We start from the raw sequence: 25,561 nt of genomic DNA, 5'->3' as shown, positions 1-25,561 counted from the left end.
CATTCTTCCAATAAGCACGAGCTTTCAAAAACTGGTCTTCAGTTTGGGTATCAGTTCTGCCACTCGCTTTCTTTCGGCATGGTAGCCGCTAACGGACAATGAATGCTGCTCACTCATTGCAGGATTGGTAATGTATGCAGTATTTTTCCACGCATTGAAGCCTTTGCAAAGCATTCCCCACCTTTTGGTGTCAGAAAACAAGCGGCAATCAAAACAGTTCACTTTCTTCGCAGAAGGCGAATAGATGGGCCATTCTCCCTTGCCAATCCGTTTGTTATATTCAGACATCGATTTGGTCAGGTAACGATTCTGATTGGTGTACTCCCCCATTGTCAATGAAAAGTCAGCATCTAGATTCTGGCATTTCTGTGGGCTCTTCTCAGTCCAATATGCAATGAGATCTTGGGAAGTCATGTCCCACTCGCCTGGATCACTGGAGAAGGATATTTTTGCATTACTATCACTGGGAAAGGGTTAGGGAAGCTAGAGAAGCCACAGGAGGCTGCTCCTTTTCACCAGGTGTGGGTGCCACGGGTTCACTTGGGCTGGAGTCGCCTGGACTTCCTCACCACCAGTCTTGGTAGGAGGAAAAAACGTTAGGAGAGGAGAGCTTTCAGCACTGCATCCTGTCTTTGGCCTCCTTCAATTTCTGCCAGCCTCCTTTCTTCAACATGGTTTCTATTGTCCAGTGTAGGCCTTCTGGGTGCAAAGTTCAGTAGGTTCAGCGTATCTATTCTAGAATGTGTGATCAGCTGCTCCGACATGAGGTTTTTAAAGCATGAGTTCTGTGTGCACTAGCCCCTCACGGTTTGTATTTGTTTGTTTTAAGCTTTCTGTAAGAAAAAGGTAACAGCTAGAAGGGACACAGCTCTTTAGATGGTTGCCCAGTCATACTATTTAGCACTTCTGTACTACGTTAGCTCTTCAAAATCACTGTACAACAAGAAACAAACTTAATCTAAAGTCTTTCAGCATTTGAAAGACTAGGAGTTAACAAAACAGAGCTATTCCCTGTTGTGTTCTTTGCCCCCCCCCCCAACTAAAAGATTTCATTGAAAATCAGCATCTTAAAAGAACCATTAAGGATCTTTCAAAAGAACAGTCCAACCACAGCTGCTGTAGTGACACCTTTGTTACATCAGGTCTGGTGTTTGTTTAAGGCTGGTGTAGAATGAAGGGCGAGCTTCCTGTTTCGTTTGCACATGTAAATCACGCAGTCCTTGCTTATTTTTTTTTCCCTTAAAGTGCTCTGAGTTTAGGGGAAGAAAGTAAATGAGATTCTGCTTATATCAGATGTGAAAAAGCAGAAGGGACCAAAATCTAGTTTTGTGTAAAAATCTGTTCTCCATGAAGTCAATAAGGCTACACAGGTGTGTACCTGTCAGCACGGATTGGCCTGTGTTCTCATTCCCTTCTCGAATCACATTCCAGGTTCACCCAACATTTTCCACTTGGGAAAGAAGTGAGTTTGAGTTGGGGCAGAAAAATGAGGCCTAACTTCAGGTTTATTTAGCTTCAAGTTTTTGGAATGAAACTCAAAAGGAATCAAATGTGAGGTACTTTTATGATGGATTGAACTGCTAGCGAACCAGCAAATGGACAGAACCTGCCTTTAGCCTATCCCGCCAGTCCTTGTATCAGAGCCTGCTAAGACCTGGATTTAGAATCCTTGAGGGAGAGGGGAGGGAGAAGCTTACAACATTGTGTGTTGAGGTTCCTCCAGTGCTTTTGTAACCCCTTAAAAGTACAAAGCTGTGTTGGTCTGTGGCACTAGGCTGAGCGTGAGGAAAGAACTTGGTGGCCTGTGCATCCCAGTACAGAAAAATACATCAAAGAAAGAAGTTAGATTTCTTTGATTTGTAGTACAGTTTAAGGCAGTATTGAACACCGTGCATCACAACTCTGAAGCCCCTTGATGGAAGGTTCTGTAAAAGTTACAGGACTGGTATCCAGAATTTGATGAATTGTTTTTCCTACAGATGTGTGGGAATTCGTTCCTTAGACATGAGCGGGGCAGTAGTTCTGGCTGGAGCTGGATAGAGTGTGTGCAGGTTCTGTGCAAGCTTCCCACACTGCTGCGCTGGTGCTGCCTCTTCCCCCCCGCAACCCCCCCCCGGCCCTGCCCCCTCCCCCCGGCACTCACCAGTTGTCCAGAAACGGGACCCAGCACACATAGAAGATGACGGTGAAGGACACTAGGACCCAGGAGGCAGTGTCCTGGAGCTGCCTGCCAGCCTCAGCCCAGGAGAGGGACAGAGGGACCTTCTTCCCTCCCTGGCAGCTAAGCAGAGCTCTGCAGAAAATAGGGGTGCGGGGAGTAGAGGGGCAATGCCTGCTCAAACTGCACCCACAGCTTGCACGGGTTCCCGTGGTACCCGGATTTATAGTGTCTAGTCACCAGTGTTAACTGGATCCCCGGCAGTGTCCAGACGCAGCAGGCTGCCAGCTGAGCTCCTGCTAGGCTTTGCCTTTCCCCCAGCCTGGCCACACCCCCTGCCTGACCAGTAGGGCCTAAAAATAGGAGATCCTAAGGTTATCGCTATATTAGCATATGGGTTAATCCGTCCCTGCCCCTGGGCTGGCATCACGGCCCCGGCAGAGCAGCAGTGGGAGGCAGCCCAGTGGTCATCTCCTGCAGAACCAAGGCTGTCTCCATTACACCCCACCATGCCCAGTGAGGACTCGCAGCCGCTCCCTCCGGGCTGAAGGGCTGTTAGCCATTCTTACCCCTGCCCAGATTAAGGTGACCAGATGTCCTGATTTTATAGGGACAGTCCTGATTTTTGGGTCTTTTTCTTATATAGGTTCCTATTATCTCCCACCCCCATCCCAATTTTTCACATTTGCTGTCTGGTCACCCAAGCCCAGAGTTTCTGCATTTCAAACTGCGATCCACTGAAAGCATCGCACCTCGTAAATGATCATCCAGGCCTCCAGTTTCAGGCTGAACCAGCCTCAGGGCAGCAGCTCCTATTAGGATGGAGACAATGAGTTTCTGCAAACGCACCAGGACCTGGCCGGCTTCCATTTGACTAGCGATTCCCATTAAAGTCTGAGGGGCTTTGCCCGGTGCTGGGCCCTGCTAAGGGCTGTTCAGAGACGGTGCCCGTGCCCACAATCCTGAAACAGCACTCAGGCCATACAAGAGGGCTGTAGCTCAAGCCAGATTCTGCTCCCCACGCCTTCCTGGCAGCCACCTTCTCTGCTTCTTCCAGACCCTTTCTGCAACCTCAGCACTGTTGTTCTGTGCCTGAGAGGTCCATGGATTATTAAGCCCCAGTGAACCCAAAGGAGAAATGGGTGGTACAGGTGAGAACAAACATCAGAGCTGGGTGTGTTTATTTTTATAGGGATGCAGTGTTGTTGTGTCTCTAACCTGGGACCAACACAGGCTACAAAGTGGGGGAAATAATCTCTTTTATTAGCCCAGCTTCTGTTGGTGAGAGGGACATGCTATTGAGCTTCCACAGAGCTCTTCAACTCAGAAGCATGTCTCTCTCTCTCTCCAACAGAAGTTGGGCCAATAAAAGGTATTACCTCCCCGCAGTGGCAACTAGTGGGGCGGGACACAAAGGGGGGCACGTGGAATCACCACATGACACCCCCATGTGACTCCTCCCCACCTCAGCCCCATCCCAGGGTCCCCAAGCTCTCCCTGTCCCATCCCTTCCCCATCCCACATTACCTGGTGTGTGTGGGGGGAGCTCTGCCCCACTGCTCTGCACCACGCCAGGCAGCATCCCCTCTCAGGCAGCGTGGGAAGGTGCAGCAGCAGGACTGGAAGAGGAGAGGCTCTGGCCCTACCAGCTGCTAGCCCCTTGCCCCCTACCACAGTGTTTGGGGGGGGGTCAAGTGACTTTCCAGGCTCCTCCCACCCATTGCCCTCATCCCCCATCGTGTCTCTTTATTTTTATAGGCACAGAAAGGGCAAGTTTGTGGAGAGCCATTAAACTGGTGTTGTAAAGTCTGGGCACCTGAGTGTGCTCAAATTCACACAGAAGGGCGGCCTGGGGGTTAGCAGTCCACCCACTTCACCTGATGAGACCCAGGTGACATACCCTGTCTCAGTGCTTGGAGTGCCTTGGGACCACCTGAGGAGGGGAATGTCCCCGCCAGCCATATAAGGTCAGGCTAGGTGACAGTGGTCCCTTCTGGCTATGGAATCCATAAGGAATAGTAGCAATAGGCTGTAGGGCCGCTGATCAGCCTAGGTTTTCTGGCATCATCCTGGTGTTCATGGAGTAGGGTCAGAATCACTTCCAGGGACCATGATGCAGCAAACGGTGTCACAATTCATCAAGGCAACAGCCTAATACAAACAGCATGATAGTGCTGGCCCTTTTGACCCAAGCAGCTAGCCCACACTCAAGGCCTTGCCGGCTTGTTTCAGTTAGAAGGAGAAATTGATTATATGAGTCAGCTATGTTTCTGCTGCAGTCCTGTTTATTTACAAAGAATGTTCACAAAGTCTGTTTCCCTGAACAGGTTAGGAACAAACAGCAACAGGCAGTTTCCTTGTTTGGAAATCCAACCCTGTTTCCAGTCAGCACTCTGCCCCCCAAAAGCTCTGTCTCTGGGTTTCTTCCCAGGGTCACACTACCAGAACTTCCTTGCTGTCTCCTGGCTTTTCTGTAGCTGACACACACTGTTGCAATCCAGTCAGTGCTCAGTCCCCCAGCTTCTACTCCAGCCTTGTCCATGATTTGGGCAGTAGTTTCTACTGGTTCAGCAATCACTAAACAAAGGGACAGTTACTTGCTCCCTTGATTAGGCTGAATGAAAGGCAGCTAGCACACACTTAACAAGGTCTGTGATTGCCCATATAGAAAAGACACACCTGATGGCTGCTACCAACACCCTCCAGCATAACAATATTAGGATGCATGCATTTGTTCCATTAGATCACTGGCTCTTAATCTGTGGCTCCCAGGGTGTCTGGGAGCAGTTCCAGGTGGCCTGCAGACATGCTTCAAAGCTGCAACAACAGTGATATTGCAAATCCCGATGCTTTAAGCAATTTGTAACCTAGCCTGAGACTCTTTGGGTTTTGCAGATGCTTTTTCCATCATTTACACTCAAAATCCGCAAAGTTCTTCTCTGCCCCCTTTGTGTGGGGGTCTGTTAGTGCAAATCAGCTGTGATTAGCTAGATAGAGGAGTCCAACATTTGAAGGGAAGCATACACCTAGGCAGCCAGAGCCACAGAGACCTGGAGTGATCCTGGTCATAAAGGACACAATTAATGGGAGAGATGAGAGGATGATAAATGTAAAGCCCTTAATTCAGGGAAAGGAAGAAAACAGCCAAGAGGAGAAAAGAGGGATGAGAGAAAGAAGTAACCAGCCAGCTAACATTGTGAGAGTTTAGTTTCATTTTGTTTTCTTAATGACCTGTCCATTGCTTGCTAGGTCAGGAAGTGGAGGGCTCAGGGCTGGGAGTGGAAATGGGCCTAAAAGGATTTTGATTTGAAATGGTCCATGGCATGAGAGAATTTGCAAACCACTGTGTAAGAGAGAGAGTCCTACCCCCTTCTTAGCTAGGGCAGCCATCAGGGCCCCTAGGGGTGGTGCGATAGGAGATGGGGGAACCGAGAGGATGAATCAGGACAAACACAAAAGCCGCATTGTCATTTAAAAATGTTTGCTGCATTTGGCTAGGGTTGTCTATTCATCTAGCCTGAATCAGCTTTCTTCTCTCCAGTATTTTACAAGCTCTGTTTAGGAGCCTGAGTGCAAAAATAAACCACATGGCAGGGTTATAATAAAAGTAGGCCAAGAGCTGTGGCTGTGGTGCATTGTCTGCATATAAAAATCAGGCGCCTTGGGCCATCTGGTGGCTGCTGTCTCTCTGCAGAGCCTGCTGATGAGATGTTATATTGTTTAATAGTTTTTCACAGCGGGTGCGTTGGCTTCTCTGAAGACAGAACAGGGAGCCTGCGTAGCTGGGACAGGACCTACTAGAGTGGAGTGTGATGTTTGTGTTGATCTTTAGGTGCTCCTGTAGTCTGAGCTGCTTGGAGCATGCTCCCTGTGAAGGGATAGGACTGCGTGCCTCCAGATTAGCAGGGGAAGGGGACAGACGTGAGCAGAGCTAGGCACAGCCTTGGGAAACTCTCACCTGACAGCCCGATCCTATGTGGTGCAGAGCACCCCACAAGTCAATAGGAATTCAGGGTACGTGACACTTTGCAGGATTGGATATGGAGAATATAGGGGTGGGTTTTTCAAGATCACTCAGCCCTGGTCTAACTCTGCTCCCCTGATGCTAATTTTTACTCCTGCTGTGGAGTTTTGCACCCATTAATATCAAGGCAAGAAGCACAAAAGTCCCCAATCTTATATTTTGAAAACAGAGGCACAGAGAGGGGAAAAGACGTGAAGAAGAGCTCTGTGTGGCTCGAAAACTAGTCTCTCTCATCAACAGAAGTTGATCCAAATAAAGATATTCCCTCACCTGCCTTGTTTACCTAAGATCATACAGCAGATCAGTGACAAAGCCAGGAAAAGACCTCAGTTTCCCTGACTCTCAGTCCCATGCTCAAGCCACTGTACCACACTGCCTATTACTTACATTGTGACAGCTCCCAGAAGTGCCAACCAGTGGCAAGGCTTACTGAATCAGACACTGTACAAACACACAGGAAGAGTCCCTTCTCCAAAGAGATTACAATTTAAGACAACACTTGAAAGGCATGGGGGAGGAATGCAACCACGGTACGGTCAATTTCCATACCATAAACTAGTGGTTTAAAAAAAATTATAAGAAAACAATCAAATAGGTCCATCGATGGCTATTAGCCAAGATGGTCAGGGTTGCAACCTGGTGCTCTGGGTATCCCTAGCCTCTGACTGTCAGAGGCTGGAGGCGGATGATGGGGGATGGACACTTGATGATTGCCTGTTCTATTCATTCCCTCGGAAGCATCTGGCATTGGCCACTATCAGAAGACAGACTACTGGGCTAGATGGACCATTGGTTTGACCCAATATGGCCGTTCTTATGTTCTTAAACCCAACTGATTGTCAAGCTGTCCAGAATTAGCTGGCTGATGTCTTACAGGTGTCATGGCAGGAGTGGGCCTTGCAAATGGATTTGGAGGTGGAGAGGGTAGAGGTTTATCCATCAGTTCAGTGAGGGCAGGAGGAATGTGGAAGAAAGCATGAAGACAGCAGATGAGGCAAGTCTTGTTGGCAGAGAAGCATGGGGAAGGGCTACGTCTATTTTACGTTCTTACCAGTTTAGTATTGGGACCGCAGAGCACAGCCCAGGATAACCTTGTCCTTGAATCTGGCAAGCAGCATACCCAATCTGCTCCCAGCACTTAACCATCAGGGTCCACTAACCCCAGCACTGCCCCAGAACTTGAAGAGCTCTGTAGAGGCATTTATTCCGAAACTGGAAGAACCCAATTAAAGTCTCATGGACCAGGCCTGACAGCAAAAGAGCTCTTCACATCTAAAGGTATTTCAAAGATTTTGTTTGAAAGGAAGGAAACCCCTACCTCAGATGAACATCCCACTAATAAAAGCAAACGCGGCTCTTCCTTCCCCTTGTTTTCATGGGTGAGGCTATCGCTCTGCTTGAAGGGGCCTTTGTGAATATTTCAGGAGGGATCATGAAGCCTCTGCAGTTGATGATAATAAACAGCAGACAACGTTAAAGAAGGGAAAGTGTATGATCTTCAAAGGGAGGAAAGTGAACATCTGAAATTCAAATGAAAGGAAGACTCCTGCCTTCAGGCACACTGCAGCTCTCAATGCAAGAGTCTTGATGGCACCACTTGGAACAGAGGTAGGCAACAGACAGTAACACTGAGATTCTGTCCATCCAAGCTGGAGCTAGCTTACATGGTCCCAACACATAGTACCTGTCTGCTGTCCATGCCAACCCAATGGCATCATTACGTGGTGCATCAATAGGGGGAGTTGCAGATTTAGCAGCTTAAACAGTTTGTCTCTCTTGAATGATCTTGTCAAAGGGATAAGAGTAGTTCTTAAATGCCCTTCTCCCCCAAAAACATAGTTTAAGAATCCAGTGCAGAATATACAGTTGCCTGCCTTCCAATCTAACACCGGAGCAAACTCCTTGTAGTAAGATGAGGCCCTGAAACATAAACCCTTATCAGAGGCCCAGTATGAGGCCTGAACTAAAGTAATGGTCAAGACTTTGCTAACATAAAGCAAAGTCAAGCTGTGAGCCAGAGGCAGGCCCTGCTCACAGAAGCTGGCAAGGAAAGGGCTGGTGCTGTGAAAAGAGACACACCTAAAAGGTACCGGACACCAGATATCAGAACATTTGCATGGTTGTACACGCCACACGGGTAACAAGGAACAAGCTGACCCATCCCAATGACAGGGCCAAAGGGGAATATGATGCATAGAGTTGGTTTGTTCGAACCAACATGTGCAAGGTGAGAGGCAGCACCTTGCTACACAGAGGGGTTGCACCGCAATACGTCAGGAGTGATGTGTAATTTGTACCTGTGTATAAGAATGCACACCTGAGGAGTTGTCTTTGTCCAACCTCGGGGGCAGAGGAAAGTCCCGTCACTGACTGAGCTGTGTCCATTGTCAGGGAGCACATATGTACTAGCTAGCAGCACCTTGGGCTTCTATGCCGGGGAGCTGGAGGCTGTGTTTCTGACAATAAACCTGGCTGGGTGCCTTCGTACCTTACTAGAGTCTGTAGTCATTGAGGGTTCTCTCGGGGTCTGCGATCTGCACAGAGCCGGGGCAGCACATAGGGGAAACACGCTTGCAGCCGACTGTTATCATCCAACAAGAGCAGAGCACCACACAAGGAGCATCTGACGACACTCCTCGTATGATGGCAAATTGTTCAGGGTCCAAGTTGCTCGGCCAGAGTGCTGTGGATGCTGTAGACTGATGGGCACAGGAAAGAGAGGGGACTTCTGGCTGATTTATAAAAGCAGGTTTACGGGCTTCAAGGGGCACATCTACACTGCCTCTGGGAGCGAGTGTCCCAGCCCTGGTCCACAGACTCACACTAGCACTTTAAAAATAGCAGCAGACATGTTGCATTGACAATGCAGCTCGGGCTCTCAAGCCCACCCACCACTCTCTCCTGTGGCTTCAGAGCCTGTGTTCCAGCCTGAGCCACAATGTCTACACAGCTATTTCTGGAACACTAGCAGCAGCCCAGCCCAGCCAGGGAGGCTCACTCCCAGAATGCAGTGTGGACATGAAGGAGACTTACCACAACCTGGGACCATTCCTTCCTGACCCCTGTAGATTATCAATTTAAACCTTGAAGCCAGATACTGAATGAGACTTTGCTTACAGTTAGCGTGTAAGCACTTTGGGGGAAGAGCTATTTTTTTGTCTGCGTAGTGCCTACCACAGCAAGGGCCTGGATTGGGACTGGAGCTGCTAGGCTCTTACGACAACACAAGTAGTAATTAGACTAGTTGTTAAACTGTGGTCAGCAGAGAGCTGGCTGGTCACATGAGGGTGGCTCTGCTCCTTGTTTCCAGCTGCCAAATGGCAGAGAGAGCTAAAAATCCATTACGTAATTGCCTTTCTCCATCGCCTATGAAAGCGACTGCTGTAGTTGCCACGGGGATATTATAGGGGAGCAAGTGAGATGAGGGGTATCCACAAAACAGTCACTCAAATGGGGCCCCTCTAGGAGTTTGACCCGTTGGGTTTGGCATGCCCAGTAGTGTGCCATCAGCAGGCAGAACACCGAATCCAGACCTTGACCTGTGTCTAATGTTGACATGAATAACACATCCTCTCTCCTGTATCTCCTGGGCATCAGCAGTCTCAGTCCCTGCCAACCAATGCATAGAGCAGGGGCAGGCAAACTTTTGACCTGAGGGCCGCATCGGGTTTAGTAAATTGTACGGAGGGCTGGTTAGGGGAGGGGGTTGTGGCCCGGACCCCCTCTCCTATCTGCCCCCCCGCCGCCCTATCCACCCCGTCCCGACCGCCCCCGGACCCCTGCCGCCCCATCCACCCCGTCCCAATAGCCTCCGGACCCCTGCCGCCCCATCCAACCCCTCCTCTCATTCCTGACAGCCCCCTCCAGGACCCCTGCCCCATCCAACCATCCTTTTTCTCTTTCCCGACTGCCCCCTGCCACCCCTCCATCCTGATTGCCCCCTAGGGCCCCTGCCCCCATTCAACCCCGATTGCTCTCGACCATCATCCACACCCCCGCCCCCTGACCACCACCCCAAACTCCTCTGCTCTCTATCCAATCTCCCCCGCCCCCGCTCCATGCCCCCTTACCGCGCTGCCTGGAGCACCAGTGGCTGGAGATGCTACAGCCACACCACCCCGCTGGAGCCAGGCCACACTGCTGCTGCCACCACCACACGGCACAGAGACCAGGTCAGGCCGGCTCTGCAGCTGCACTTCCCCAAGAGCTCACAGCCCCACCACCCAGAGCATTGCGCCGGTGGCAGGGCGAGCGAGCTGAGGCTGTGGGGAAGGGGGGACAGCAGGAGAAGAGCAAGGGGCTAACCTCCTGGGCCAGGAGCTTGACAGACGGGTAGGATGGCCCCATGGGCCATAGTTTGCCCACCCCTGGGATACAGGAAAGGATACAGAATCGGAATCAAATGATCACCTGCATGTCAGAACAAAGCAGAGCAACAACTACTGGGTGACCAAGCCAACCTATTCCATCCTCCCACAGAACAGAGCCACATTCACTGCTCTGATGCAGCCATGAGGAACCAGGACTTGCAACTGCCACATAGTTCTGTGGCTACATTTGTGGGGTTCTCAAAGAGGATCAGCAGCATGGCTTCCTGTTGCGTAAATAGCAAGTGTACCTATATGTGTAAGTGCTGGGAAATTAGAGACATCCACAGCTTTCTGGAGAAAGATTCTTAGCAGCACTGATTCAAAGTAATTCCGTCTCTGGGTTCTGGGGCCATCACAGAGCTCGTACGGTGTAGGAAGTCACAAAAATCTTCACTGGGACAATTTTGCAGCGCTGGTTGTTACAGCTGTATTAGTACAGCTGTATAGGGCCAGCGCTGCAGAGTGGCCACACTTACTGCAACCAGCGCTGCAAGTGGTGTTAGATGTGGCCACACTGCAGCGCTGTTGGACGGCTTCAAGGGGGGTTCGGGGAAAGCGAGAGCAAACCGCGGGGAAGCAGGTCTCCTTCCCCGGTTTGCTCCAGTGTTCCCCGAACCCCCCTGCAAGCAGATCTCCTTCCCCGTGGTTTGCTCTCGCGTTCCCCGAACCCCCGTGCAAGCAGGTCTCCTTCCCCGCGGTTTGCTCTCGCGTTCCCCGAACCCCCTCCCCGCAAGCAGGTCTCCTTCCCCGCGGTGTGCTCTCGTGTTCCCCGAACCCCCGTGCAAGCAGGTCTCCTTCCCCGCGGTGTGCTCTCGCGTTCCCCGAACCCCCTCCGTGCAAGCAGGTCTCCTTCCCCCCAGTGTGCTCTCGCGTTCCCCGAACAAGCAGGTCTCCTTCCCCGCGGTGTGCTCTCGCGTTCCCCGAACCCCCGTGCAAGCAGGTCTCCTTCCCCGCGGTTTGCTCTCGCGTTGCCCGAACCCCCGTGCAAGCAGGTCTCCTTCCCCGCGGTTTGCTCTCGCGTTGCCCGAACCCCCGTGCAAGCAGGTCTCCTTCCCCGCGGTTTGCTCTCGCGTTGCCCGAACCCCCGTGCAAGCAGGTCTCCTTCCCCGCGGTTCGCTCTCGCGTTCCCCGAACCCCCCTGCAAACCGCGGGGAAGGAGACCTGCTTGATTACCAGAGAGGCTTCCTCAGGTATGCTGGGATACCTGCTTATTCCACGGAGGTCAAGAAAAACGCTGGTAAGTGTCTACACTTGATCACCAGCGCTGGATCCTCCACACCTGAGACAAAACGGGAGTACGGCCAGCACTGCAAACAGGGAGTTGCAGCGCTGGTGATGCCCTGCAGATGTGTACACCTCCTAAGTTGCAGCGCTGTAACCCCCTCACCAGCGCCGCAACTTTGTGATGTAGACAAGCCCTTAGTTTCTATAAGTCGAAAAGGGTGGGTTGATATAAACTGATATGGTAGTTTTCTAACAAACACCTACTTAAAAATACAAACACTCTGCAGCTTTAACAGGAATAACATGCTAAGTGGTACACTAAAGAGGATTACACATGCCATTTTGGGATCTGGCTCTCTTTCAAAAGAGCATTTTAGTAGAAAACAAAAGCAATTTGAGCCCTCTGGCGATAAGTTCACTAGACTCACTCAGCTTGATCAGTCCCCTGTGCTTGCTTCTTTGGCACTTGTTACTTCTCTCTGCTAATTAGTTAACAAAAACCAAGCTTCTCCATAGATTTAAGGAAGACAGGAGCTCTGTGCCAGCGGCGAGGACTAGCATGCCTCTTCTGAAAATGAGTTACCTCAATTTAAATGAGATCTTCATCTTCAAAATACACCTCCACCTCGATATAACGCTGTCCTCAGGAGCAAGAAATTTTACTGCGTTATAGGTGAAACCACGTTATATTGAATTTGCTTTGATCCACCAGATGTGCAGCCTCGCCCCACCCCAGAGCGCTGCTTTACCGCATTATATCCGAATTCATGTTATATCGGGTAGCGTTATAGAGGTAGAGTTGTGTCTCCAGCCATCATATACCTTGTTGAGTAAATTTATTCTGGTGGAAGTCCATTTATTTATATTCAGTCTGCCAGGTTCTCTCTCTGTCTAAGTACTTTGCTGAATTGGGGCCTCAATTTGTATCCATCTGCCTTGAAGATATACAGACACTTCACTGACAATGGTTTTTTTCTTTTTTACAGACTCTGAAAACAAAAAAAGAATTTCACAAGCAGCTTCCAAGTCTCATGAATTTCTCTTACACAAACACATGCTAGGCTGCTACTCATGGCATAATTACATGGATAAATTCTAAATCTGCATTACAGACTTCATGCAGCTTTAACTCCTGTTATAATTTCTAATCAGACAATGATCCTTAAACAAAGCATATAAGATTGAGTATGTTTGTCTTCAGATCAGTCAAAATCTTAATAAAAATCTGTTGAGCCTCAGGCTATGGGAACCTGAGTAATGGGATGTAGCCAGCATCTTCAGGTCATAAATTTCAAGAGAGGCAGATTATCTTATTCATCTTTGTACATCTGCTTTATAATGTGATTTAATTATTCTGGTAGTGGAGGACAGGAAAGGCAACAGTAAGCCTCTGAAAGGGAGCAATTTATGAAAACCTCATCTTCACCAGCTAAAAAATGAAGCCATCAGGTTAAAAACCATAAGTGACATAAGAACATAAGAGTGGCCATACTGGGTCGACCAAAGGTCCATCTAGCCCAGTATCCTGTCTTCCAACAGTGGCCAATGCCAGGTACCCCAGAGGAAATGAACAGAACAGGTAATCATCAAGTGATCCATCCCGTCACCCTGTCCCAGCTTCTGGCAAACAGGGGAGGTACACCATCCCTGCCCATCCTGGTTAATAGCTATCGATGGACCCATCCTCCATGAATTTATATAGTTCTTTTTTGAATCATTATAATCTTGGCGTTCAAACATCCTCTGGCAAGGAGTTCCACAGGTTGACTGTTGTTGTGTGAAAAAAATACTTCCTTTTGTTTTAAACCTGCTTCCTTTTAATTTCATTTTGTGACCCCTAGTTATTGTGTCATGAGTAAATAACACTTCCTTATTTACTTTCTCCACACCAGTCATGATTTTATAGAACTCTATCATATCTCCCTTAGTCGTCTCTTTTCCAAGCTGAAAAGTCCCAGTCCTATTAATTTCTTCTCATACAGAAGCCATTCCATACTCCTAATAGTTTTTGTTGCCTTCTTCTGAACCTTTTTCCAATTCCAGTATATCTTTTTTGAGATGGGGCCATCACATTTGCACACAGTATTCAAGATGTGGGTGTACCATGGTTTTTGTAGAGGCAATATGATATTTTCCATCTTATTATCTAACCCTTTCTTAGATATTTCCTACATTGTTAGCTTTTATGACTGCCACTGCACACTGAGTGGATGTTTTCAGAGAACTTTCCACAATGACTCCAAGATCTCTTTCTTGAGTGGTAATAGCTAATTTAGACCCGGTCATTTTATATATATACACACACACACACACACACACACACACACACACAGAGTTGGGATTATGTTTTCCATGGAACATTACTTTGAATTTATCAACATTGAATTTCATCTGCCATTTTGTTGCCCAGTCACCCAGTTTTGTGAGATCCTTTTGTAGTTCTTTGCAGTCTGCCTGGGACTTAACGATCTTGAGTAGTTTTGTATCATCTGCAAAATTTTGCCGCCTCATTTTTTGCCCCTTTTTCCAGATCATTTATGAATATGCTGAATAGGACTGGTCCCAGTACAGACCCCTGGGGGACATCACTATTTACCTCTCTCCGTTCTGAAAACTGACCAACTTTCTTTCCCCGCACTATCAACAATCCTAATTTTTTGAAGAAAAAAAGTTTCACAAATCTGGTTCACTTTCTACCATTGACACTATGTATAACTTTGTATTTCATTCAGCTTGGACAAATATAGGAGAGTCACTTTCACGCCGTCTCTCATACATTAGCACTGGAACACAACATTGGCAGGCAAATGTTAATATCTCACAAAAAAATTTTCATGGTATTGTGTGTTTCAAGGAAATATTTATAATTTATTAGAGATGAAAGCACCAAGAGTAAGGCATAGGTGAGGAAGAGTTTGCTGACAAAAATATCAAGTTTTATGCGATCGTGAATGCAACTTGTGTTGTGAAACATGACTTTTGTGATATGATTGAAAAGACACTTACATGCTCAACTTTAGAGGTAAGTATGTGAGTCAACCTTGTGTGCTGGTGAGCGTGCAGATTAAAAAAACTTGTTCTTGATTCTGAAAGTGTCTCACTTAATGTGACACAAGACACACTAATACTTCCCTCCAATACTGACTTATGTAAATCCTTGATTTTACAGAAGTTTACATTTGACTTCAATTGACCTAGCAGTGTTATTTTAAGTAAAGAGTGGCTTTGGCAGGCTCTGAAGGGAGTCTGTGAGTGTCTCATTGCTGATGCATTTAACAGGAGAGTGGAAATTATGGACATCATCCAGAAAGCAATTTATAAGATTCGTTCTTGCAAGTAATCTTTCAGTTACAACTATAGAATCTTTTCCCTGACTCATGTTTAACTGAAACAGATTCTCATAAAATGAAAAGGCATAATAAGGAAGCTACATTATTTCCTCTGCTTCTTTCAGCAAAGTTCTGAAGCTTCAGAACTATTTCAAAAGTATCTAAACAGATTTAACAACGCCTAACCACAAAAAGCTGCCCCACAATCCCTTTAGGGAACACAAGCGTTAACCTTTCTGAGGCTTTAAAGATGATTTGTAATGGGAAACAACCTATTGGAGCCTTTTACAATTCTTTAAGAAGAACAGAAGTTCAACATATTAATCCCTTCCTCCTCAACCACAGCTGAGTGTGCTCAGGTTTCAGCCTAGAGTGATCTCTAGTCCAGTCCTCTAAATGTTACTAATGGCCTCTGGCAAAAAGAGAAAAGGATGGAGACAAGATTTCTAATGTAAAACACAAGAGGGAACTTTATTTTCCCCTTTACCATTCCTTTATGATTCATAAAGCAGGGTTTAAAATAGTGAACACCAAAGCAAAAACTATTAACAATTGTATGGAACACTTATACAGAGCTGTATGTCAAGATGATTTATACCAATTACTATCCTCGCAAAACCTCTATGACACACATACAACATCCCCCATTCTCCAGACAAGGAAAATGAGGAATAGAAGGGATGTGACTCCCCGAAGGTCACACAATCACTAACTGCCAGAGCTGAGATCCCAGCTCCTTATTCAGATCACCAGTCTCTTTCAAGGGATTAGCAGAACATACCCAAAAAAGGGAAACTGAGCCCAAAAGCTCTGTTAGGAGGTCCAGCCCAACAAAATGCCATTGCAATAGCTAGTTGGCAGGGAAAGCCAAAAATGCAACCTCAAGCTCAGAGTTCTACAACATAGCCCACTACCCTTTCATCTCTAATACAGACGCAGGGCTCACTCAGACTGTGACATAGCATGTTTCATCTTCAAAGCAACATCCATGGCAACTGAAACCTACTCCATTTAATGCAGATTAGTTTTGGCCTCATGACTTCTGGCAAATTACCATTAAACAGAGTTTCGGCAAGTCTGGTCTACCTTGCCTCATTTTTAAAGCATAAGCAGCAAAGTATCACCAAGGAGGTCTTCAACAAAAAACCTTGTCAAAATAGAATGCCAGGTTTGTTATGAGAATTTATTTGCCATAGCTATGACCATATCTGTTTTCACATGCCCCTCATCCCTCTCCCAGTTGTGCTAGGTTTCAGCATTCTCTACCAAAGAGCTTGGTCACTCTGTGTTTGGTGGTAGCACTCGAGCCACACTAGGTGGCTTGGTTTTTTGTCCTTGATGCCATTAACAATTGCTTCTGATTTATCGTCTCAAGGCTTTTTGTAGGATTCTCCACGTCCTCCAACAGATCTAGGATGCTTTCCTGTGCGGCCAGCCCCCCTTCCTCCACCCTGCTTTCTCTTAATTTGTCCCTGGGACTCTGCTTTAAGTGTCTCGATCCAGAAGGCATCAAAAGAGCCTGGGGCCTGATACCCAGGCTCTTGGGAATCTAGCGCATCTTTGCTCAGCAAGATACATATGGCAGGAATATTTCTCTTCACTGTCAAGGCATCTAGACCAGCCTCAGGGACAATGGGCTCCCAGATCTCTTCAGTCTGTTTGAAGAGCACTTTGGTGATTTGGTGGAGACCTGTGAGTCGCCGCTTCATGATTTCCACACAAGTGATAGTCTTGCTGATGGCTTTGCCAGAGCCAGTGAAAAGAATCTGCCTAACTGAGTCCGACTCCATCTTGCCGATGGCATAACCCATAAGATTTCTGATTTTGCTGCCATCCTTCACTTTCATCTCGATAATATCTGAAGGCAGGTTGGTGAATGGAAGGGGAGAGGGCTTCTCCACAATCTTGGATTTCTTATAATTCTCCATCGCAGACCACTGTAAATGAGAAGAACAGCATCAATGAATATTTCTAATTATGATTCACAGAGACAACATACCTAAATTCACAGGCTACATTACCTGACTGATAAAAGTTGAGTAGAATCCACACTTTATTCATTTGAGTTACCATACCACCTGAGACCCTGTCATGGACTGGGACCCCATTGTGCTAGATACTATATTCGGACTTCCAGCGTGTTCTAGAGCAGCAGTTCTCAACTGGGCCCCTGGGGGTCCACGAGCTATTTCAGGGGGTCCACCAAACAGGGTGCTTGGAGCCCCAAGCCCCAGCGGCTGAAGCCTGGATCACTGGAGCCCCAGCAGATGCTCCCCAAGCCACTCCCCAACTCTAAGGGGCAGAAGCCTTGAGCCCCCCATTCCCCGAGGCTCCCAACTCCCTTCCAGTGGCTGAAGCCTAGCCCCCCTCCTCCACCATGGAGTTTTTATAGCATATTGGGGGGGGGGTCTCTGAAGGAAAAAGGTTGAGAACCCCTGTTCTAGAGTACCTAGCTGAACTCAATATATCTAAACAGTATCTTAATTCATATTCAACTACCTGTGTTTTGGCAGCACCCAGGGATCTCATTCTGTGAGAGGCTGCACAGACACACAGGAAGACAGTCTCTGTTCTGATATTTACTCATGCTGCTTAGATTTGCTTGAAAATGATCAGGACAGTTTTAGGCACCTATAGGTACCATAATATAGAAGAATGCATACTGAGTAGTAGGCCCAAACATACCAAACGCCTCCATTTCACATAACACTATTTAAAAATGTTATTTGCCTGATTAAATGAAATTCTCCAGTCTAAGATGCTGCCAAGTACTGGAGTTAGAGATTTTAGAGATGATTCTGGAGTTAGAGATGACAACAGTCACACAAAACATTCATAGAAACAATCTGATACTTGAAAAAGTAAATAAGAAACAGCGCGCTAGTTTGGATTCAAACATTACTATGCATTATCTGCAATCCAAGCTTTGCTTCTGTGTGGCTAGCACCTGGGAGCCAGAAACTGAAACTAACTGATGTAGTTTTGCAGTCCCAAGCACAGAGAAATGGTCTAACTAAACAGAGTCACTGGTGAAATGCAGGAATTAAGTCATTTGGATGAGCTCAGAGGAAGGACGGACTGTTATTTTTACATCAATGGGACATTTACCATAACTGTGCCTCATGAGGGACTCTGGAGCCAGCACAACATGAACCCTTAATATATTTCACATCAGAGACAAACAATTCCCATCCCCAGAATAACTCAAAACCTGATGATACATGCAGCCCATAGGAAGGGGAATTTTACTGAAGAAGGCTGGATGAACTGGAAGGATAAGAGCGCCCTGTCTCTAGCCAGTTATTGTACAAGGCCTGGGGTCAGATCTTGGCTGACGTGAGGTGTGAAAGTATGGAGGTCTCTCAGTTTTTTTGGGGAAAAAGATATGTAACTAATGAGGAGGTGTCTCTGCTTAGGGTTTGAGAGGAGGGTTGGGAAACATACAGGGGGCCTGGGATGGATGTGGAGACTGGGTAAAATTCTCAACTCTGCAGAGTGGAAGGGATTGGGTGGATAGATGTGGGGGAAGGATGGGAAAGGAGAGATACAGGTGATGGGGAAGGGTCTCTGCTCAGGGATGTGCATGGGAGGGATTGGGATGGATAGATATAAGCAATGGGAGGCAGGGATACGGGGGCGGGAGGATCTCTGCTCAGGGACACAAAGAAGGGAAGAGGATCTCTGCTCAGGGGTGTAGGTTGGGATGGCTAGATATAGGGAGAGAGGGGTCTCCATTCAGTGGTGCAGGGGAGTGGATACCGGGAGTGAGAGGGCTGGGATAGATGGATGGATACAATAGGTCTCTGTTCAGAAGTGCAGAGGGATGATATGGGGGGGAGGGAGGTTTCTGCTCAGGAGTGTGGGGGGGGGTCATAGGGATTGATGGATATGGGGGACGAGGGTGCCTGCTCAGGGAGTAAGGCAGGATGGATATGGGGGAGCCTATGCTCAGGGGATGAGGGGGGAAATGGGTATGGAAGGAGAGAGATCTCTGCTCAGGGGTGTAGGAAGGTGTGGGATGGCTGAATATGGGGGAGGCGGGGTTCTCTGTTCAGGGGTGTGTATGAAGGTTTGGGATTGATGGATACAGGGGTCTCTGCTCAGGGAGCCCAACAGGATGAATATGGGGGGTGGTGTCTCTCTGTTCAGCGGTGTGTATGGGGGTTTGGGAATCAGTGGATACAGGGATCTCTGCTCAGGGGTCCAAGGAGATGGATATGGGGGGAGGGGATCTCTGCTCAGGGTGATGGATACAGGGGTGAGAGGAATCTCTGCCTGAGTGCAGGGGATGGAAACAGGGGGGTGTCTCTGCTTGGAGGTTTAGGGGGGATGGATACAGGGGAAGAGGGGTCTCTGCCTGGGGCTACAAGAAGGAAAAGGGAAGAGGGGTCCCTGCTCAGGGGTGCAGGGAGGGTGGCCATGGGGGGGGTCCCTGCTCAGGGGTGATGGCTATGGGGGGGGGGGTGTCTCTGCTCAGGAGTGTGGGGAGGGCGGCCATGGGGGGGTCCCTGCTCAGGGGTGCGGGGAGGGTGGCCATGGGGGGTCCCTGCTCAGGGGTGATGGATGGGGGGGCTCTGCTTGGGGGTGAATATAGGGGGTGGATATGGGGGTCTCTGCTCGGGGGTGCGGGAAGGGTGGCTATGGGGGGGTTCCTGCTCAGGGTGATGGATATGGGGGGGTCTCTGCTGGGGAGGAGGGGATGGTGGTTATGGGGGCCCCTGCTCAGGGTGATGCATATGGGGAGTCCCTGCTCAGGGGTGATGGATATGGGTGATGCAGGGGGGGTGTCTCTGCTCGGGGGGGCAAGTGTGGTTATGGGGGTCCCTGCACAGGGGTGATGGATATGGGGAGGTCTCTGCTCAGGGGTGTAGGGAGTATGGCTATGGGGAGGTCCCTGCTCCGGGTGATGGATATGGGGGTGGCTATGGGGGGGTCTCTGCTCAGGGGGCAGGGAGGGTGGTTATGGGGGTCCCTGCTCAGGGGTGATGGATGGGGGGGTCTGCTCAGGGGTGACGGATATGGGGAGTGGATGGGGGGGGTCTCTGCTCGGAGGGCAGGGAGGATGGTTATGGGGGTTCCTGCTCAGGGTGATGGATATGGGGGGCTCTGCTCGGGGGGCGAGGAGAGTGGTTATGGGGGTCCCTGCACAGGGGTTATGGATATGGGGGGGATATGGGGGTCTCTGCTCAGGGGTGCAGGGAGGGTGGTTGCGGGGGCTCTGCGCAGGGGTGATGGATATGGGGGGTGGATATGGGGGGCTCTGCTCGGGGAGGCAGGGAGGGTGGTTATGGGGGGCCCTGCTCGGGGTGATGGATATGGGGAGTGGATATGGGGGGCTCTGCTCGGGAGAAGGGGAGGGTGGTTATGGGGGTCCCTGCGCGGGGGTGATGGATATGGCGGTGCATGCGGGAGCTCTGCGCGGGGGTGATGGATATGAGGAGTGAATATGAGGGGTCTGCTCGGGGGGGGGCAGGGAGGGTGGTTACGGGGGGGCTCTGTGCGGGGGTGATGGATATGAGGGATGGATATGGGGGGCTCTGTATGGGGGTGGTGAATATGGGGGGCTCTGCTCGGGAGGTGGGGAGGGTGGTTATGGGGGTCCCTGCGCACGGGTGATGGATATGGGGGTGGATATGGGGGGCTCTGCGCGGGGGTGGTGTACATGGGGGTGGATATGGGGGGGCTCTCCACAGGGGTGATGGATATGGGAGGATATGGGGGGCTCTGCTCAGGAGGATGGTTACGGGGGTCCCTGCACGCAGGTGATGGATATGAGGGGTGGATATGGGGGGCTCTGCTCAGGAGGGTGGTTACGGGGGTCCCTGCACGCAGGTGATGGATATGACGGGTGCATATGGGGGGCTCTGCTCAGGAGGCAGGGAGAATGGTTATGGGGGGGCTCTGCACGGGGGTGGTGGATATGGGGGGGCTCTGCTCGGGAGGCGGGGAGGATGGTTATGGGGGGGCTCTGCACAGGGGTGGTGGATATGGGGTGGATATGGGGGGCTCTGCGCAGGGGTGGTGGATATGGGGGGCTCTGCTCGGGGGGCAGGGAGGGTGGTTATGGGGGGGCTCTGCAGCGGGGTGGTGGATATGGGGGGCTCTGCGTGCGGGTGATGGATATGGGGGTGGATATGGGGGGCTCTGCGTGCGGGTGATGGATATGGGGGTGGATATGGGGGGCTCTGCGCAGGGGTGGTGGATATGGGGGGCTTTGCTCGGGAGGCGGGGAGGGTGGTTAAGGGGGGGCTCTGCGCGAGGGTGGATATGAGGGGTGGATATGGGGGGCTCTGCACGGGGGTGGTGGATATGGGGGGCTCTGCTCGGGAGGCAGGGAGGGTGGTTATGGGGGTCCCTGCGCACGGGTGATGGATATGGGGGTGGATATGGGGGGCTCTGCGCGGGGGTGGTGTACATGGGGGTGGATATGGGGGGGCTCTCCACAGGGGTGATGGATATAGGAGGATATGGGGGGCTCTGCTCAGGAGGATGGTTACGGGGGTCCCTGCACGCAGGTGATGGATATGAGGGGTGGATATGGGGGGCTCTGCTCAGGAGGGTGGTTACGGGGGTCCCTGCACGCAGGTGATGGATATGAGGGGTGCATATGGGGGGCTCTGCTCAGGAGGCAGGGAGAATGGTTATGGGGGGCTCTGCACGGGGGTGGCGGATATGGGGGGGCTCTGCTCGGGAGGCGGGGAGGATGGTTATGGGGGGGCTCTGCGCGGGGGTGGTGGATATGGTGGGCTCTGCTCGGGGGGCAGGGAGGGTGGTTACGGGGGTCCCTGGGCAGGGGTGATGGATATGAGGGGTGGATATGGGGGGCTCTGCTCAGGAATGTGGTTACGGGGGTCCCTGCACGCGGGTGATGGATATGAGGGGTGGATATGGGGGGCTCTGCTCAGGAGGCAGGGAGGATGGTTATGGGGGGGCTCTGCGGCGGGGTGGTGGATATGGGGGGGCTCTCCACAGGGGTGATGGATATGGGGGTGGATATGGGGGGCTCTGCGCGCGGGTGATGGATATGGGGGGATATGGGGGGCTCTGCTCGGGAGGCGGGGAGGGTGGTTGGGGGGGTCCCTGGGCGGGGGTGATGGATATGGGGTGGATATGGGGGGCTCTGCTCGGGGGGCAGGGAGGGTGGTTACGGGGGTCCCTGGGCAGGGGTGATGGATATGAGGGGTGGATATGGGGGGCTCTGCTCAGGAGGCAGGGAGGATGGTTATGGGGGGGCTCTGCGGCGGGGTGGTGGATATGGGGGGGCTCTCCACAGGGGGGATGGATATGGGGGTGGATATGGGGGGCTCTGCACGCGGGTGATGGATATAGGGGGATAGGGGGGGCTCTGCTCGGGAGGCGGGGAGGGTGGCTGGGGGGGTCCCTGGGCGGGGGTGATGGATATGGGGTGGATATGGGGGGCTCTGCTCGGGGGGCAGGGAGGGTGGTTATGGGGGGGCTCTCCACAAGGGTGATGGATATGGGGGTGGATATGGGGGGCTCTGCTCGGCGGGCAGGGAGGGTGGTTAAGGGGGGGCTCTGCGCGGGGGTGATGGATATGAGAGGTGGATATGGGGGGCTCTGCTCAGGAGGTAGGGAGAATGGTTATGAGGGGGCTCTGCACGGGGGTGGTGGATATGGGGGTGGATATGGGGGGCTCTGCTCGGTGGGCAGGGAGGGTGGTTACGGGGGGGCTCTGTGCGGGGGTGATGGATATGGGGGTGGATATGGGGGGCTCTGCTCGGCGGGCGGGGAGGGTGGTTACGGGGGTCCCTGGGCGGGGGTGATGGATATGAGGGGTGGATATGGGAGGCTCTGCTCAGGAGGCAGGGAGGATGGTTATGGGGGGGCTCTGCGGGGGGTGGATATGGGGGGGGCTCTCCACAGAGGTGATGGATATGGGGGTGGATATGGAGGGCTCTGCGCGGGGGTGGTGGATATGGGGGGCTCTGCTCGGGAGGCGGGGAGGGTGGTTAAGGGGGGGCTCTGCGCGGGGGTGGTGGATATGAGAGGTGGATATGGGGGGCTCTGCTCGGCGGGCGGGGAGGGTGGTTACGGGGGTCCCTGGGCGGGGGTGATGGATATGGGGGTGCATGCGGGAGCTCTGTGCGGGGGTGATGGATATGAGGGGCTCTGCTCGGGGGGGAAGGGGGGGTGGTTATGGGGGGGGGCTCTGTGCGGGGGTGATGGATATGAGGGATGGATATGGGGGGCTCTGCGCAGGGGTGGTGGATATGGGGGGCTCTGCTCGGGAGGCAGGGAGGATGGTTATGGGGGTCCCTGCGCGCGGGTGATGGATATGGGACTGGATATGGGGGGCTCTGCGCGGGGGTGGTGTACATGGGGTGGATATGGGGGGGCTCTCCACAGGGGTGATGGATATGGGAGGATATGGGGGGCTCTGCTCAGGAGGGTGGTTACGGGGGTCCCTGCGCACAGGTGATGGATATGGGGGTGGATATGGGGGGCTCTGCTCAGGAGGCAGGGAGAATGGTTATGGGGGAGCTCTGCACGGGGGTGATGGATATGAGGGATGGATATGGGGGGCTCTGCACGGGGGTGGTGGATATGAGGGATGGATATGGGGGGCTCTGCGCGGGGGTGGTGGATATGGTGGGCTCTGCTCGGGAGGCAGGGAGAATGGTTATGGGGGGGCTCTGCGGGGGGTGGATATGGGGGGCTCTCCACAGAGGTGATGGATATGGGGGTGGATATGGGGGGCTCTGCGCGGGGGTGGTGGATATGGGGGTGGATGTGGGGGGCTCTGCTCGGCGGGCGGGGAGGGTGGTTACGGGGGTCCCTGGGCGGGGGTGATGGATATGAGGGGTGGATATGGGAGGCTCTGCTCAGGAGGCAGGGAGGATGGTTATGGGGGGGCTCTGCGGGGGGTGGATATGGGGGGGGCTCTCCACAGAGGTGATGGATATGGGGGTGGATATGGAGGGCTCTGCGCGGGGGTGGTGGATATGGGGGGCTCTGCTCGGGAGGCGGGGAGGGTGGTTGGGGGGTCCCTGGGCGGGGGTGGATGGGGGTTTTGTCTGAGGCTGGAAGGGGGTCAGATAAGGGAGGGGGTCGCCTCGGGGGGGTGCGGGGTGGGACAGACGCGGGGGAGGGGGCAGGCCCGGGGGGGCTGTGTCCCCATCACGAGGCTGAGGGGCCGAGACCCGAGGGGAGGGGAGGGGGAGGTGCCGGTGGGTGCGGGACGGACGGACACGCGGGGGGGGGGGAGACGCTGCCCTGCCTGCCCCGCCCCCGCCGCTCTCACCGTTCCGGCCGCAGCGAAACGCCGCACGCGCCCCCGGCCCCGCGAGCCCAGGCGGCGCTTTCCGGCTCAAGAGCGCGTCGCGCGGGCGACGTCAGGGGCGGGGGGCGCAGAGTGACGGTAGGGGAGGGGCGCGGCCGCGTGCGCCAACGGCCGCGAGTCTGCCGCCCCGCCCCCCGCAGTCACGTGAGCGCCTTGTGCCCCTCCCCCTGCGCCGTCACCATCGCTTGGCGTCACTCACGCTCCCTCCTCAACGGCCGCTGCTGCGTCATGGCGGCCCGGCTGGATTCCCGGCCGCAGCGCGTGCCCCCTACGTGTCAGGAGACCCCGCCCCGCCCTCTGCCGCCCTCCCCCGCCGTTTCCATGGCGCCCTTGCTGCTCAGCTACCGAATAGGGTACCCCTGTGACGTCAATGGTTACTATGACGACAGGATGTGCGTGACGTCACCTAGCGAGGATGCTTGTAGGCAGGACCAGACGCCAGGCCCGGGGAGACACCCCCGAGCTGGCCAGTGCCTGGGAAAGTTATAACCGGACCCCCAACACACACACCCCCCCCAGCTCCGGCTCCTGTCCTGTCCCCAGCCCCTCTTCCACCGGGACTGCCGCAGGGAGTGTAGGACAGGAAGTGACTCTTGGGCTGTTGAAAACCAGAGGGGGAGTCCAGGTAGCAGGAGGGAGGCTGGATAGGACAGTGCACTGGGAGAAGAGAGAGATTGGGGGTTTATATCTGGCTCTGCCAATCTGGCTGTATGATTTGGGCAAGTCATTTCATCCCTTTGAATCTCTGTTTAGACTAAGCTATTCAGGGCAGGGACTGTCTCTTCTTGCTATGTGCGTGTACAGTGCCCAGCACAGTGAGGTCCTAATCTCAGTTGCGGGCTCTAGGTGTCACAGTTATAAATTATAATAGTGACGTGTCACCCAGTCTGGAATCTGGCCAGGATACTAGAACGTCTATATCCTACTCTCAGAGAATCCTGTGGCACCTTATAGACTAACAGACGTTTTGGAGCATGAGCTTTCGTGGGTGAATACCCACTTCCTCAGATGCATCTGAGGAAGTGGGTATTCACCCACGAAAGCTTATGCTCCAAAACGTCTGTTAGTCTATAAGGTGCCACAGGATTCTTTGCTGCTTTTACAGATCCAGACTAACACGGCTACCCCTCTGATACTCTCAGAGAAAATGTCTTG

General features: G+C 52.0%; 1 protein-coding gene and 1 long non-coding RNA gene across 3 annotated transcripts; one reads left to right on the top strand and one right to left on the bottom strand.

Annotated features, from left to right (window-relative positions):
- Positions 1-15,557: 15,557 nt before the first annotated feature.
- On the bottom strand, positions 15,558-24,483 carry RPP25L (ribonuclease P/MRP subunit p25 like). Its single transcript, XM_050943725.1, has 2 exons — positions 24,344-24,483; positions 15,558-17,042 (listed from the first exon to the last, which is right to left on the bottom strand). Exon 2 carries the CDS (start codon positions 17,031-17,033, stop codon positions 16,476-16,478), a length of 558 nt encoding a protein of 185 aa, XP_050799682.1. The 5' UTR covers positions 17,034-17,042; positions 24,344-24,483; the 3' UTR covers positions 15,558-16,475.
- LOC127046568 (uncharacterized) lies at positions 21,385-22,317 on the top strand. Of its 2 annotated transcripts, none has more exons than XR_007773127.1 (3): positions 21,385-21,470; positions 21,621-21,667; positions 22,241-22,317. It is a non-coding gene; the product is annotated as an uncharacterized LOC127046568 (long non-coding RNA). The 2 variants fall into 2 exon arrangements; XR_007773126.1 differs by lacking the exon at positions 22,241-22,317 and adding an exon at positions 21,870-22,029.
- Positions 24,484-25,561: the final 1,078 nt, after the last annotated feature.

The sequence above is a fragment of the Gopherus flavomarginatus genome, chromosome 3 (assembly GCF_025201925.1).
Source record: "Gopherus flavomarginatus isolate rGopFla2 chromosome 3, rGopFla2.mat.asm, whole genome shotgun sequence".
Lineage (NCBI taxonomy): Eukaryota > Metazoa > Chordata > Testudines > Testudinidae > Gopherus > Gopherus flavomarginatus.
The sequence above is the reverse complement of the archived record's forward strand: the minus strand, read 5'-3'. Positions and strand labels throughout refer to the sequence as shown.

Excerpts from the sequence above, each read along its gene's own strand:
- RPP25L (XM_050943725.1), bottom strand. The coding sequence starts at position 17,033 with ATGGAGAATTATAAGAAATCCAAGATTGTGGAGAAGCCCTCTCCCCTT.